The sequence below is a fragment of the Pinus tabuliformis genome, chromosome J (assembly GCF_031772625.1).
Source record: "Pinus tabuliformis cultivar Carrire ecotype Pingquan chromosome J, CPIR1, whole genome shotgun sequence".
NCBI classification, from domain to species: Eukaryota; Viridiplantae; Streptophyta; class Pinopsida; order Pinales; family Pinaceae; genus Pinus; species Pinus tabuliformis.
The window spans coordinates 643,177,121-643,193,319 of record NC_142295.1 but is presented as its reverse complement, the minus strand read 5'-3'; the positions used below and the strand labels follow the sequence as shown (position 1 = coordinate 643,193,319).

Here is a 16,199-nt window from a genome sequence, read left to right as displayed (position 1 = left end):
GGCTATAAATCCTACAAAAATGGTTTAACATATATATATATATATATATATATATATATATATATATATATATATATATATATATATAATTTGACATTAGAAAACGGGCAAAAAGAAAGACAGATGGTACAGTTACTCCTCCATTGGCACTGGGCTATTAAGATCTATTCTAGTGTTTTCTTCATCTGACCTCGGGCTTTTCTTGACCAGCTTGAGTTGCAGGTGCTCAATTTGCAGACGTAGAGCATCAACTTCGTCTTCCAACTGACGAATTCCCTCATTTTTTTCCAGCTGCTGCTCCTGCATTTCTAGAGTCTCCTTCTGTTGTTGATGGATGCACCTCTGTATTATTGCCAACTCTTCTTTGATTTCCTCATGTTCTTTGTCATAGAGTCCGCAAGCCTGGTGGACCTTCCCATGATCCATCACATTGCGCCTAGGCATTCTGGTTGAATGAGGCCGACGTCGGCCCCATGAACCAGACACCGAGCCCCCCTCCTCTAATATGCTCACAACGTCCATAATGACAACGTTGGAAGGGGGGGGGGAGACCAGGACAACTGCACACGGAGAGAAAGAGAACAACAAACCCGAAATAGAATCTACTACGCTTCTGAAAGACTGCACTTCTAAACTCTGATACACCATCGACTGTGGCTATCAGATTAACAGACTCTTTCTTGCCTATATCATCAATGATGTCACCCTCTGCAACGACCAGATCCTTCACACGACTACCCTCTGAAACCACTGTGCAAATTACACAGACTCTGCCACTACCTAGACTACCCAGAATTCCCTGACCCAGCCACTGGGTCCTTAAGATGGAAATGCCCAGGACATAAGCAAACCAATTACCGTTACTGCTCATTATATAGAGGATGATGGACCAAATTCTGATGCAGATTTGATGCGGGGTACTCATTTTGCTTAAATCCTGATGTTCCTCCGTAATTCCTCTGCTCAATGAAACGATCACCAGCTTGTCCCACACCCGCGTCCCTTGCGCGAATTGACGACCCCGAACCAAAAGGATTAATTGCTCCTCACACTCCCCATTATTTCACATGGTTTCATCTCGGTTTCGCTGACTGTCGCGACTGGTACGAGGAGCAAATACCAGGGTTCCCATGCCTAGACTTCTCCATTGTCCAAGTGTAGTACGAGCCCAAGGACAACAACCATGTTGCATCATATGCCAAATGACAGGGGCGCCATGAGTTGGGAGGATGGGCCAGGGTAAATGAATGTCGATGGGACAGGGACGAGGAGAGAAGGGATGAGGGGGACGGGGAGGTGGCAGCCAAGGTGGCCAAGGCGGAGGGTGAAGGGAGAAAAGGAGGATGAGGTGGAAGGGAGGGAGGTTGAGGGGGCGGGGAAGGGAGGAGAGGCAGAAGGGAAGAAGGGGAGAGCAGGGGGGAAAAGATGAGGGGGAGGGGAAGGGAGGAGAGACGGAAGAGAAGAAGGGGGGAGCAGGGGGGAAAAGGAGACAAGCTAGGGGAGGAGGGGCAATAAAAATCCAAACATTCCCTCTTATTATAACTCTTGATCCTTCCATAACCACACTCAGCTATCAATAGATTGAGATTCATAACAACCATTAGGGAATGATGACTGATCCCACAATGCCATTCACCTTGCTGCTTTCCTCATTCATCCTACAGGCCAAATTGGCTTGCTTGTCAGCTTCCTTATTATTACCTCTTAGTATATGGAAAAACTTAACTTGTTCAAAGAGAGGGATCATTCCTTGGGTTCTCTTGATGATCTGGTTCAGTTTGATGTTTTGAGCAGTGAGTTGTAGTTCATATGCTTTATAATCAACATGGAATCCCTTAGAATTTGCATATCCTTGATTTCTTTTTTTGGGCCAGAGAGAGCCCGAGGAATAACCCATAAGCCTCAGCTTGATTATTTGTCTTCATTCCCAGACCCCAAGCATATCTATCTTCTATGAATCCCTTCATTCCCAGACCCCAAGCATATCTATCTTCTATGGAATCCCTCCCCCTCCTGCCGCCCCATAATGGACTAGTTATTTAACATGCATTCCATTATAAATTACAAAAGTAGCTGAAACGTTAATGTATATGGAAATTTATGGACTTTTAAATAAGTGAATGCTCTGTCGATGTCTGTAAGAGTTAGCGATATCCAGTGGTTGTTCTTTTCCTCTAGCAGGCTCAAGATATTCGGGACTTTGATGTTTGTTTTAGTTGACTGGAGACTGCTAACCTTGACTGTAGATTGTATCTTTCCTGATGACCCTTTGGAGAACATGACTAATATTTGTGTTAATTTATCAGATATTTAGTCCCAGCAGATTTGACTGTTGGGCAATTTGTTTATGTTGTCCGAAAGAGAATAAAGCTTAGTCCCGAGAAGGCAATCTTCATATTTGTAAAGAATATACTGCCTCCAACAGGTAAGTCGGCTTCAAATATTAATGCACATGGTGTGTAGTCGTCTAATGTTAATTTTCAAGGTATAGATTTATTGTACCAAACCCTAACGTAAGGGAGAATTACGTCGCTTAGTAAACCAGTTTCTTAATTTTATTTCTCAGCTGCCATGATGTCAGCCATCTACGAGGAGCACAAGGACGATGATGGCTTTCTTTATATGACATACAGCGGGGAAAACACTTTTGGTATAGATATGACATACAATGGAGAAGACACATTTGATATTGTGTAGAATGCTGTAGGGCATCTTCTGCTTGCACAGCTTGGGGTTTGATTGGATATTGTACAGGTTGTTAGTAGCTCTTGGTATATCGGGAGGGTTGAGTTGATCACCAATTATTTTCTTTTGAATGTCAGTGCATTCTGTTGCACTTCTGCATAAATTGTTATGTATAGGATACAATATTAGTGTTTCAGGTTATCACGAAAGTCGAAGGTTCTGGAGATGTAACGAGGGTTATAATGACTTTTCTCAATTGTACATTAGCTATAATAGCAGTGCATTCTTCCATCCATTTTAATGATTCACGCTGTATTTTTATTTGCATTTTGAAATTTTACATGAGATGCTTTAGCTGGTTTATTTGTGCTGCTGTTTATGTGGGTGTGCATGGACAACTAATTGCAAGCGAAAGCTGTGCTTGTTTGTGACTCTGTAGTGTCATATATTCTTGTGTTGGATGACCTGTTCACATATAATCTTGTTGTATGGTTGGGAAACTCTCCAGCTTAGTATTTGAATTTCTGAATCATCATTTTTGCATTTAGAACGCTTACAATTAAAGATACCGCTTTCATCAGAATATTAGTTATTTGTTGCGAGTATTTGGATAGAGAATTATAGCAAGTTTTCTAGTGAAGTGAAAATGTTATATCAAGTTGAAGTTGTATATATGGGAGCATTAGTTACCTTGTGTTTACTTATGTTTTGTAGTTACTTTTTTATATTGTGCACAAAAACATCCGTACCAAACAAAACTCAATTTAAGCTAAATTAAGATAATCTACTGGCCTGATGCCTCTTGCAATAAATGGTTTTGGAAGCAATATGATGTTGACACTATAAAACAAAGTTCATGTGACCACTGAAATGTATATTATCAAAGGATGTTAATAGTGAAATGTTTGATCAAACAAGTTAGGGATAAAGCACTCTCAACAAGTATTCGGCTTCTGTGTTGATTCTGCTGATCTGGAATCTTTGTTTCAGAGAAAATTAACCAAACCACTTCACGGGTTTTGCTTTTGATACGTACATGGGTTTGGGTTTTAGTGAGCTATTGCTGAACATTGTTAATTGTTGAGTAATTGTCGCCCTTTTCATGTTTCGTTTTGGGTAAACTCTTATGAAACTCGTTCATAAGATTTTGCAAATCGGAGCTTACGTAAAAATGTATGTCCTATGTAATATTGTTCATCTTGTTAGCCACGTGTTGATGTTTCAACTGCCCAAAAGTCTTTAGAGGCGGGACTACCTTTGGCATTGTGTTTTTAAGTGTAATTGATGATTGTGTGGTTGGTTATATATATATAAAGAGAGAGAGAGAGAGCGGGGGTGCTAGACATTGTGCTTTTAGGTTTAATTGATGCTCGTATGTTGTTTGTTTGAATTACATATAACGGATAATATTTATTTATTTTTTTCCTCATCATGAGCGTGATTGCAAGTTTTACTTTTTCCTATATTTTTTGCACTGCATACATTCTAAATTTGTGGGCTTGTTATCATCAAGATTATATTTCATGGTATGTTGCTTGTTGGAATTACATATAATGGATATATATATTTATTCTTCTTTTCCTCGAAAGCAATCATAATAGTTTACATTAGCGTGTTTGCAAGTTTTACTTTTTCCTATATTTCTTGCACTGCATACATTTTAAACGTGTGCGCTTCTTATTATTCATCAAAATTATATTTCATGATATATATTGAAATATATTGTTTCGTGTTGTCTGTCGACACTAGTTGGTTATGTAAGTTTTGTTTTTCTTATATTTCTTGCACTACATACATTTTAGATTTTGTTAGCTTTGTAGACTTAATTCACTTTAATTTATTTGAAAGTTTTAAATTATGTTATGTAGTGTTGTTTAAGGTCATTAAAGCTAGTTTTCATTGTCAAAATTGCTTTATGATGTGTTTTGGAAAATTATTGGCTAATAAGCACATTGAACATGTTTTCAAAATCGCTTTATGATGTGTTTTGGAAAATTATTGCTTAATAAGCACATTGAACATGTTTTCAAGGATTAAAGGATTAAAATTGTTAACACCTAATCTTTGGGATTAGGAAATTCTTGTTAATATTGTAAATAGGAAAAGAAAGAAGGCAAAGAGACATTGGAATACAAATTCTAATAGTTTCATGATTTCTCTTATTGCAAAATACAATTCATGGAGTTACTCAAACTTGGCCTGACATGGTATCAGAGCTACAAGTCATTTTTAGCAATTTTTCTGCTAGGTAACTCTTAATCGTTGCCATATTCTTTGTCCTCTGTCTCTCTACATCAATCTTGTTGAAGCGTTGGAATGGAGCAACCTTTGCATTCGTTTTGTCGAATGCGTTAATGATGTGCACTGATCGTTCCTCCAAATTGTGCGTTTGAATATGGAAATTGCTGCATTGAATGCATTACTCCTGCGCTTGGTGCATTGGAATTTTTTCTATGGTTGTAACAATTGGAATCAGAGCAAGTTGGATTGACCGTGAGTGTGGTATGTATGATGGTCTGCTATGCGTTGGAATGTGTTGGTGTGCTATGCGTATGGTGCATTTGATGCATTTAAAATGAACACTATTATGAGAGCCGTGGTATGAGAGTTGTTAAACTCAATGCTGGTATGAGAGAATTTAAACTGAAAGTTGGTATTAGAGCATTTAAACTAAGCAAGTAAACTTGTTGAAGGGTTTTTAAATCCATTTGGAGGCCAATATATGTTGGGTATGAAGACAATGGACTATGTTGCGGTGAACTCTTGTCTTGGTATCATTGTGCGTTGAATAAAGTGTTTGAAGTTCATTGGCCTTTTATATATTGAATTAGAAGGCTCTTGAAAGCGGTAATTAAAAATGAGGGATGTACATTAAAAGTGATGGCTTTCACGAATCGTTTTTACCACTCACACACTTAGAAAAACACAGTTTATAAATCAACCTGAAACTCCTCAATCAAGGATTTTCTTGGAAAGCTGCCCGAGGGTCACCAAATAGACCATGCTCTGCATAAAACCCAGATCGCAAAATTTTGAATTTCGTCTTCGTTTGACTAGAAATTGAACCGTAAGTTTGATGACGGTTTTCCTCCTGCGAAATTCCCTTCTCTTGGCTTGATACAGAGTGCTCTGTATTCTCAAACTTATAACATAAATGACTCTTGCCAATACACAAGATTTGATGCAGAAGCACTGTGATTCTAAGATTCATTGTAATATCTCCAGGCCTATATTTTAGTCTCATTCAAATGTAAAGAACAAATAGAATAAAGTCCAGATCAATTTCAATCTCCAGATATTAATATGACTGTTGACAAACCTCACAAATGCACATACAATTGACTATTTCATACACACTTGCAAATTTGACTGGCTGATTAATAACATTTGTCCAAGAGTGTTGTTCAGTTAAGTATTGACTCCACATACCACATCTAGTTCACATAGATTGAGGATCAATTACCACGGATAGATCTCACCGGTGTATTAATTTTTTTATCAATTAACTTCAGTGTCACACGTAGAACAAAAACAACGTACTCTTCTCCCACACAAAAGCTTCAAGAAAAATGTTCATTTTGTAGGAATTTACAGGGTAAGTTCCTCAGAAAGAACACCAAAAGGACACCGCTCACAACCAGATCTCAAATCAATACACCAGTATTTTTGACGTGGTTAAAACCCTCAAAGAGGGAAACAGTCCACGACCTGCGCCAACGTGGCTATTACAGGCAATTTATTAATCAAAGAATGAAAATTTACATAAGCTTCTCTCATGCACGGATTACCCGAACAATGACTCTCCATGCGCTTTAAATAGAACTCATGGACCAATCGGGTGTCAAGCCACGGATCAAGTGTCGGTAATACCGAGGAGAGAGTGAACCGTCGGATCACTACATATCGTGACCGTCGGATTGTAAGTTACAAAATGTACAACGGTAAAGAAACACACTTTACCTAACTCTATACCTAACTCTACACTAGACCAAGTTGAACTTAACTATATCCTATGTGTCGGAATATCCTAACACATTTCTCCACATCTAAAAAAATTATCCAAGAAATGAGTTTACCGATGTGAACCAATTTCCTCACTCCACAAAATCAGGAAACAAGATCTATTTTTAATCTAATTAGCTCTAACTCCCTACGAGCTATCAAATCCTATCCTTAACTATTTAAAATTTCTTTTAACTAGATGCTCCTAACTACTCTTAACTAAATATCCAAAACTTTTCACAAATAAACTTTAAAATGTTCTAGCCTTGGCATGTGATCAACCCATCACATTGCTAGGCTCTTGGTCTGACTTCAATAACTTATCTTGTTTATGTGCACGACCTAATGCACCTGCATCAGACTCCCCAAGAAAGGGAAATTTATGAGCTCCTGCTCATAAGGTCTTCTATAGAATGACCTTCTTTCTGTAGTGCTGCTTCATCCATCCAAGTAGAATCCTCCATCGGATAGTCTTTCCACTTCACGAGATACTCCAAGTATTCTTTCCTTCTCATTTTCTTGGTAACACGTATCCAAAATCTGTTTAGCCTCTAAATCCTTTGCCACAAACATTTGTTTCAACCACTGTTGTTCCTTTCCTTCATCATGGTCAAGATTCCTAGAAGTTTGATTTGCATCACCAGCTGTGTAGGAATACGAATCTACTACATTAAAAATGGGTGAAATGTCGATGCTTGGATGTATCTCCAGCTCATAAGCATTCACTGAAAACTTGCGAAGGATCTTACAAGGTCCTATCTTCTTCATTTTCAATTTATTGTATTCTCCCCTTGGAAACCTCTCATTTCTTAGGTGGGCTAGGACCACATCTCCCACTTCAAAGTTTACCTCTTTCCTGTGTAGATCTGTTCATTTCTTGTAGCTAGAGCTTGTGCCTTGTAATATTTGTTTTACTTGCTCGTGCAACTCATTCATGGCTATTGCAAAATCCTCCTCATCAACACTTTTATGCTCAATCTTCCCCAAGTCTCTTAGCTCACAAATTCCCCTCGGATGCATGTTGTACAAGATCTGAAATGGACTCTTTCTCGTGCTCCTATTTGGTGAGCCATTATAGGCAAACTCAGCTTGGGTTAGCACACGATCCCATTGCTTGGGTCGGTCACCTACTAAACAAGCTACCGAAACTCCTGTTCACAACCTCTGTTTGCCCGTCAGACTGTGGATGATAGGTTGAGCTAAAATTTAGCTTTGTGCCAAGTTTCTTCCACAAGGTCCTCTAGAAATGTCTTCTGAATGTTGTGTCCCCGTTAAAGATTATACTCTTAGGCGAACCACGCAACCGAACAATCTTATCAGAAAACAAATTAGTCACATGGGTAGCATCACTAGTTTTTGAACATGGAATGAAATGAGTCATCTTAGTAAATCTGTCCACAACTACAAGGATTGAATCATTACCTCGTTGAGTTCTCGGTAAAACTCAGAACAAAGTTCATACTCACCGAATCCCAAGGTTTGTTGGGAATGGGTAAAGGCATGTACAATCCAACATTCTGACTCCTCCCTTTTGCATGTTGACATATCCTGCACTTATTCACGTATCTTTGTACGTTTGCCTTATTCTTAGGCCAAAAATAGAAGTGATACAGCTGCCCAAGTGTTTTCTGAACACCAAAGTGTCTAGCCAATCCACCATTATGCTTTTCTTGGACCAAGTTTTCCCTCATTGAGCAATTGTGAATACATAGCTGATTGTTCTTGAACAATAGTCCATCCTGTAACATAAACTCTAACTATGGATTGTTGTCCCTATTGACTGGATTCTTACACGTTGCAAAAGCTTCTTTAAAATCAACGCCAATGTCATACAAGTTTGTCAAATAATCAAAGCCCAAAATTTGTATTTGACTTTCCTGCATGATTAAACATCCCCTACTTAAGGCATCGAAAACCTTATTTGCTTTTCCACTAATGTGATTCAAAACAAAAGTGAAATTTTCAAGGAACTCCACCCACTTTGCATGTTTATGATTCAACTTATGTTGCTGCATAATGTATTGTAAGGTAGAATTATCTGTGTACAAAACAAACTCCTTAGGCATCAAGTAATGCCTCCAATGCTTCAAAACTTGAACCATTGCATAAAATTCTTTGTCGTAGGAAGAGTATTTATGTTTCGACTCATTTAACTTCTCGTTGAAATATGCAACAAGCTTATCTTCTTAGCTCAGTACAGCTCCAATGGCTGTTCCACTGGCATCACATCTTACTTGAAAGGGTTGATTGAAGTTTGGCAACTTCAACACCGACTTCTCAGTTATCTTCTTCTTCAATAATTGTTTTTTTTTTTTGTTCTTCTTGTTTATGTGCTGCTACTGTCCAATAAAATGGCTGCCTATCCTTCTTGATGGTGTCAGTGATAGGTGCACAAATGCCACTAAAATTCCTGATAAACTTCATGTAGAAGTTGGCTAAGCCATGAAAACTTCTCACCTAAAAAATGTTTTAGGTGAGGGCCAATTTACAATTGCCTCTATCTTTTTCGGATCCATTTACAAACCATCCTTATAAATGACAAAACCTAGGTATACAAGCTCACTCTTCATAAAATAACACTTCTTCATGTTACTCAATAACTTTTCTTGCTGCAATCTTTCTAAACCATCTTCAAATGTCTCAAGTGCTCTTCCTTAGTTTGACTAAAAATTAAAATGTCATCCAAATAAACAATGACGAACTTACCAATGAACTTCTTCAAGACTTCGTTCATCAATCACATAAAGGTAGTGGGTGCATTTGACAGGCCAAATGGCATGACCATCCACTCATACAAGCCATCACTGGTCTTGAAAGTTGTCTTCCACTCGTCTCCTTCTCTGATCCGAATTCGATGATAACCACTTTTTAGGTCAATCTTTGAGAAGTAAGTTTCCCCATACAAGCAATCCATCATATCATCCATCTGTGGTAATGGAAACCTATAACGAATGGTGATCTTGTTGATTGCTGTGGAGTCCGTGCACATTCTCCATTCTCCACCCTTCTTTGGACTTAGTATTGTAGGTACGACACACATACTCAAACTTTCTCCTATTAGTCCTTTGTCTAACAGTTCTTGGACTTGCTTTCTCACTTCCTCATTCTCCTCTGTGGTAATGGAAACCTATAACGAATGGTGATCTTGTTGATTGCTGTGGAGTTCGTGCACATTCTCCATTCTCCACCCTTCTTTGGACTTAGTATTGTAGGTACGACACACATACTCAAACTTTCTCCTATTAGTCCTTTGTCTAACAGTTCTTGGACTTGCTTTCTCACTTCCTCATTCTCCTTGGGTGTCATTCGATACACAACCTTGTTCGGAAGACTCACTCTTGGTATCAAGTCTATGTGATGGTTGATGCTTATTTTAGGTGGTAACTTACTCGACAATTCATCAACTACAATATCATGAAACTCATGCAACAACATCTGAACTTCAATAAGTAAATCTACAATTTCAGTGTGCAGAAGTACTACCTTTGGCTTGCAAATCACTACATAACTTACCTCTGCTTCTTCCATATGTTGTAGAAATTCCTTTCCACCAAGCATCAGTGCTTTTGGGCTGTTTGGTTCAGTTGTACCTTCCTCTTTCAATGGTACAAGAGTGTGCTTGATGCCATCCTTTTCAAACTTATAATAATGACTCTCTATATCATGTGTCACCTTCTTATCAAACTGCCATGGGTGACCCAAAAGAATGTGACAAGCATCCATTGGCATTTTGTCACAAAGCACCTTGTCCTTATACTTGCCTAGTTGAAACTTGACTTCACTTTGCTTATGCACCAACAACTAGTGTCCTTTTTGCAACCATGATACCTTATAAGGTGTGGGATGCTTAATATTTTTCAATCCCAATTTGTCCACCATTTCTTGGGAGACTAGATTGTCCGTAATTCCGATGTCAATCACCAATTTGCAGCATTTGCCTTTTGCCTTACACATTGCCTTGAACAAGGATTTTCTTTGAACTGGTTCAACATTCTCCTTTAAAGGTTTTAACAAGGCTTTGTGCATCATCAACACCTCTCCAATCTCTGGTATATTCTCTACCTCTGGTACTTGTGTCTCTGTTGCTTCGGTTTGAGCTATGTATGCACCTCGCTGTCTCGTAATATCATTCTCAGGACATTCAAAAGATCAGTGACCCAAAGTGTTACATCTGTAACACCGATAGACAGTCTCTCCACCTCTTCCTCTACCTCTACCTCTGTGGTAAGGTCTTCCTCCTCTACTACCACCTTCTTTCTCTGACCACCCTTGTTGATTTGAGCTGCCTTCATCATTCTTTTGCGATGGAAGCTTCCCTCTTCCAGTTGACTGTCCTTTCCCTATGGCAAAACGACATCCTCTGCCAGAGCTTTGCTTCCTAGCTATCTTTTCTTCTGCCTTCAAGGCACATTTGTATGCTTCCTCCATTGTCCTTGGAGAAAGTATGCTGATTTCATCTTGGATATCCAACTTCAAACCATTGATATACCTTGCTGTCTTCTCTGGGGTATCTTCTACATAGCCTGCTCCCAAGTTCTCCTTGTAAAATTCTTTGGTGTACTCCCTCACTGTCATCATCTTTTGCTTTAGGTTTTGCATTGGTCTATAGGGAGCTAGTTGGTAATCCTTTGGCAAGAACTTACTCTTCATCTTTGGCACCATTATATCCTAGCTCTTGATCAATGGTTTGTCCTCCTCGTTCTTTCAGCCTGTACATTGTCCCACCATAGTGCAACATGACCTTTCAACATTGTCACTACAAACTTGACTCTCTTGTCCTCCTCAATTTCCTCGTACTCAAAATACTTGTCCATCTCACTGATCCAGTCTATTAGATTCTCAGCTTTCAAACTGCCATCGTAAATGGAGATTTCAGGCTTTGGCCTTGAACTTGAGCCCAATACTGCTCTCAACAACCTAACCTCAACAACTTCTTCAGCAGGTGCTGCTCCTTCTTCTTCAGGTTCCTCTTCGGCCTCACTAACATCTCCACCTTCAGGATCCCGTTGTCTCCCCACTTCCACGACTTCTAACCGAACTTGCAGTCTCCTTATCTCTTCTCAGAGTTTTGCATTACCCTTGGGTCTACCTCCTCGACCTCGTGCCCTTCCGACTCGCCTATTCATCTCTCTATAATGTAGAGAACAACAACGTAAAGCTCTGATACCAAAAAATGATGGCTTTAACGAATCATTTTTACCACTCACACACTCAGAAAGACACGGTTTATAAATCTACCCAAAATTCCTCAATCAAGGATTTTCTTGGAAAACTGCTCGCGAGTCACCAAATAGACCATGCTTTGCACAAAACCTAGATTGCAGAATTTTGAATTTCATCTTCGTTTGACTAGAAATTGAACTGTAAGTTTGATGGCGGTTTTCTTCCCGTGAAATTCCCTTCTCTTGGCTTAATAACAGAGTGCTCTGTATTCTCAAATCTGTAACATAAAGGACTCTTGCCAATACACAAGATTTGACGCAAAAGAACTGTGATTAAAAGATAATTTAATATCTCTAGGTCTATCTTTTAGTCTCATTCAAATGTAAAGAACGAAGAGAATAAAGTCCAGATCAATTTCAATCTCCAGATATTAATATGACTGTTAACAAACCTCACAAATGCACATACAATTAACTATCTCATACACACTTACAAATTCGACTTGCTGATTAATAACACTTGTCCAAGAGTGTTGTTCAGTTAACTATTAACTCCACATACCACATCTAGTTCACACAGATTGAGGATCAATTACCATAGATTGATCTCACGGATGTATTAATTTTTTTATCAATTAACTTCAGTCTCACACAAAGAACAAAAAAACGTACCCTTCTCCCACACAAAAGCTTCAAGAAAAATGTTCATTTCCCCAAAACTAAAAAAAATATCCAAGAAATGAGTTCACCGATGTGAACCAATTTCCTCACTCCACAAAATTAGGAAACAAGATCTATTTTTAATCTAATTAGCTCTAACTCCCTACGAGCTATCAAATCCTATCCTTAACTATTTAAAATTTCTTTTAACTAGATGCTCCTAACTACTCTTAACTAAATATCCAAAACTTCTCACAAATAAACTTTGAAATGTTCTAGCCTAGGCATGTGATCAACCCATCACATTGCTAGGCCCTTGGTCTGATTGTAATAACTTATCTTGTTTATGTGCATGACCTAGTGCACCTACATCAAAAAGGCTGTGGTATGTGTTGGTTTATTGAAGAGTTAATTTGGTATGATGTGAGTTGAATTATTTTTTATGCTCATTAATGACGCATGGTATATGGTGTATGATTCATATTATTATATGCAATGTTGGATTTAAATGATATATATGCAACACTGAGTTTTGAATCCCTTGTTATATATTCAAAACTATTTGGTTTATTTTTGAAGGGATTTTTTATTATCAAAGATTCGATATAAGGATTTAGTTTATTTAAGGCTAGCCCAAAAGTTTTGCAAAAGTGCATTCACTCATCTCCATGGTTGGAGTAGTTCTCTCTGACAAAGAGAACTACCATGAATGGTCCAAGAAGATAAAACATACCCTGATTTTTAACGAGTTGTGGAAAGGAGCTTGTGAAGGAGAATGAGACAATCCTCTTGTGAAGCCTTCAAAGCCTTAAAAAAGCTAAAAGATTTATATGTTTCACCCTCTGAGCTTAAAGTAGTACAATTAATGATCAAATTGTTCAATCTTGAATTAAAAGACAATGATCCCCTTGCCTTAGCCTTTGAAATAAGAGCCATTATACATGATATAGAAGCTACTAGTGTTAAAATAGATGTTCCTCTCATAACTTTTTTCAAGGTAATATATCCCACTTATTCTCATTATCTTGAGTCATTACAAGCTAGTGGAAAACTTAAGGAGATTCTATTTGACTCTTGTGGAGAAGTTTGCTGAAAGATAAAACTTTTGAGAAGAAGACAACTGACCAGTCTCCTGGAGAAGCTGTGTGCCTTGCACATAAAGAGAAGAATTAGGTACATAATTCTTCTAGAGGAAGAGGTGGTCGAAGAGGGTGTGGAAGGAAGAATAATAGAGGTAGGGGGCAGACATTACCAAGGAGGAAGAACTGATCTTCATTGTATACAATGCAACAAAAATGGACATGATGCTTCCTCATGCAAGCTATCTTGGGACATGATTAGACATGAAAGGGATGAAGAGAAATGAAAATCATGAGATCAAGGGAAAGATAAAACACCCAAATCCGCTCATTATATTGTGGCACATTGCAATATCCGAATAACTGAAAACTTTTATAATGTGTCACTTGCTTCATGGAAAGATGCATGGTTGCTAGATTCAGGAGTAACTTGCCACATGAGGTTTAGAAGAGATTTCTTTGAAGAATTCACTAATAATGTTGATGGAGCAATATACTTTGTAGACAAGTCAAAACTCAAGCCATCAGGGCTTGGCACCATCATGCTCAAATTACCTTGTCTCCCAGACTTCCTTCTACATGATGTTCTCTAACTCCTAGAGTTGTGAAGAAAATTGTTGTCTTTGGTTCACATCCACCAAGAAGGATACTCCATCCATATGTTTGATGGTAAGGTTGAGGTCAAAAAAGCATCAGAAAACTCACTTGACATGACTAGGATAGAAGAAGAAAAACTCTTGAAGCTGCAAGGAACCTCTGCTCGTGCACAAAATTTTGTATTCAATTTTCAATTTGATGAAGGTACAATGGCATCAAGTCTCTTATGGCATGCTAGACTTGGACATCTAAACTATGGCAGTCTTCGTTTATTGAAGAGAAATGGTGTCACTGGTTTGCCAGCTATTCCTAGGAAATTTAGCAATGTGATGCTTGTATCTTAGGAAAACACAAGAATCAATATTTTCATGATTCTCATTCCAGAGCACATAGAAAGCTTACACTGATTCATTTTGACTTGTGTGGCCCTATGCTTGTTCCATTTGCAAATGATAATAAATACATGATGACCTTTATTGGTGCCTACACCAAAATGTGTTGGGTATATCTATTGAAGAGAAAATATGAAACTTTTGAATCTTTCAAAAACTTTCATGGATGGATTGAAAATGACACACAATCTCATATTGGCTCTATTCGTACTGATAATGGAAAATAATATGCTTCAAATGAATTTGAAAGCTATTTTCACCAGCATGGGATCAAACATAAAAAAACAATGCCTTATAATCCCCAACATAACGGTGTAGCTGAAAGAATGAACAAGACAATCTTAAATATGGTACGTTCAATGATGTTTAAGAAAAATGTAAAGCTGATGTAATTCCATGTGTAGTGTATATTAAGAATAGGTGTCCATCTCATGCTCTAAAAACAAGACTCCCTATGAAATATGGTATGGCTACATTCCTTTGGTGAGACATCTCAGGGTTTTTGGTTCCACCAGTTCTGCCTTGATACCTTAGGAACAAAGAAACAAATTTGGTGTAGGGAGTCAAAAATGTATCTTCTTGGGGTACTCAGATACCTCCAAAGCATTTCGTCTCTATGATGAAGTAAATAAAGTTTTTATAATATCTAGAGATGTAATTTTTCTTGAATCTTCCAAGACTGACAATGTTGTTGAGCGACAACTTAATCGCTTGGACAAAGCTCCAACTGCTGATCAAGAAGACACTTTGAGTGATGTGATTAAGAGAATTGGAAGGCTAAATCTTGATTCTGCCCCATCTCAGTCAACTGAATAGCCCTGGCCATCTTAGAAAGGTCCTCCAAAATGGGTAAAAAGATACTTGAAAGTGTTCATCGTGATGAAAGTGTTGATCTTGATGAGGTTGGAAAGACAAGAACAAGAAGCTCTACTAGAAAAAATGGAGGTGATATAGACGATTTTGATTCACCTGTTGATATGGGTGTTTCTTATGATTGTGAATTATTTTTTTCTATAGATTTCGAACCAGTTTCCTTCAAAGAAGCTGCTTATCATGATGAATGGAAACAAGCAATGCATAACGAGTATGATGCTTTGATAAAGAATGGAACTTGGAAGTTGGTGGACCCTCCATTGGGAGCGAAACTGATTGGCTGCAAGTGGGTCTTCAAGGACAAGTATAAAGTAGATGGCTCATTTGACGAGCATAAAGAATGGTTCATGGTAAAATGTTTTGCACAGAAGGAAGGGGTCGATTATGAGGAGACTTTTGCCCCCACAACAAAATGGGCTACCATCTAGACTCTCTTTTCCTTGGCAGCTCAAAACGGTAGGAATATCCATCAATTGGATGCAAAATCTATTTTCTTGAATGGAGATTTGAAAGATAATGTTTTTATGTCATAATCAGAAGGATTTGTTATGAAGGGACAAGATCACAAAGCATACAAGCTTGTCAAATCCTTGATGATGCAACTTTGTTTCTCAAGAAAGTTGCAAAATTGTTGTATATTTCGTGCTGTATGTAGATGATCTTCTGATGATAGGGAACAATGAAAATTACATTGCATCCATAAAAAAGAATTGAGGAAAGGATTTGAAATAACATGTTTGGGATATGTT

At 38.1% G+C, this 16,199-nt stretch overlaps 1 protein-coding gene across 4 annotated transcripts in view; it reads left to right on the top strand.

The window, feature by feature from the left end:
• LOC149228566 (autophagy-related protein 8C-like) overlaps positions 1-3,012 on the top strand; it is a 53,341-nt gene extending 50,329 nt beyond the window's left edge. For all 4 annotated transcript variants that reach the window (XM_089378265.1, XM_089378264.1, XM_089378263.1 and 1 more), the window contains exons 5-6: positions 2,307-2,425; positions 2,567-3,012. In XM_089378265.1, coding sequence (XP_089234391.1) covers positions 2,307-2,425; positions 2,567-2,697 — 250 coding nt within the window. In that variant the 3' untranslated portion in view covers positions 2,698-3,012. The remainder of the gene's footprint in view (positions 1-2,306; positions 2,426-2,566) is intronic.
• Positions 3,013-16,199: the final 13,187 nt, after the last annotated feature.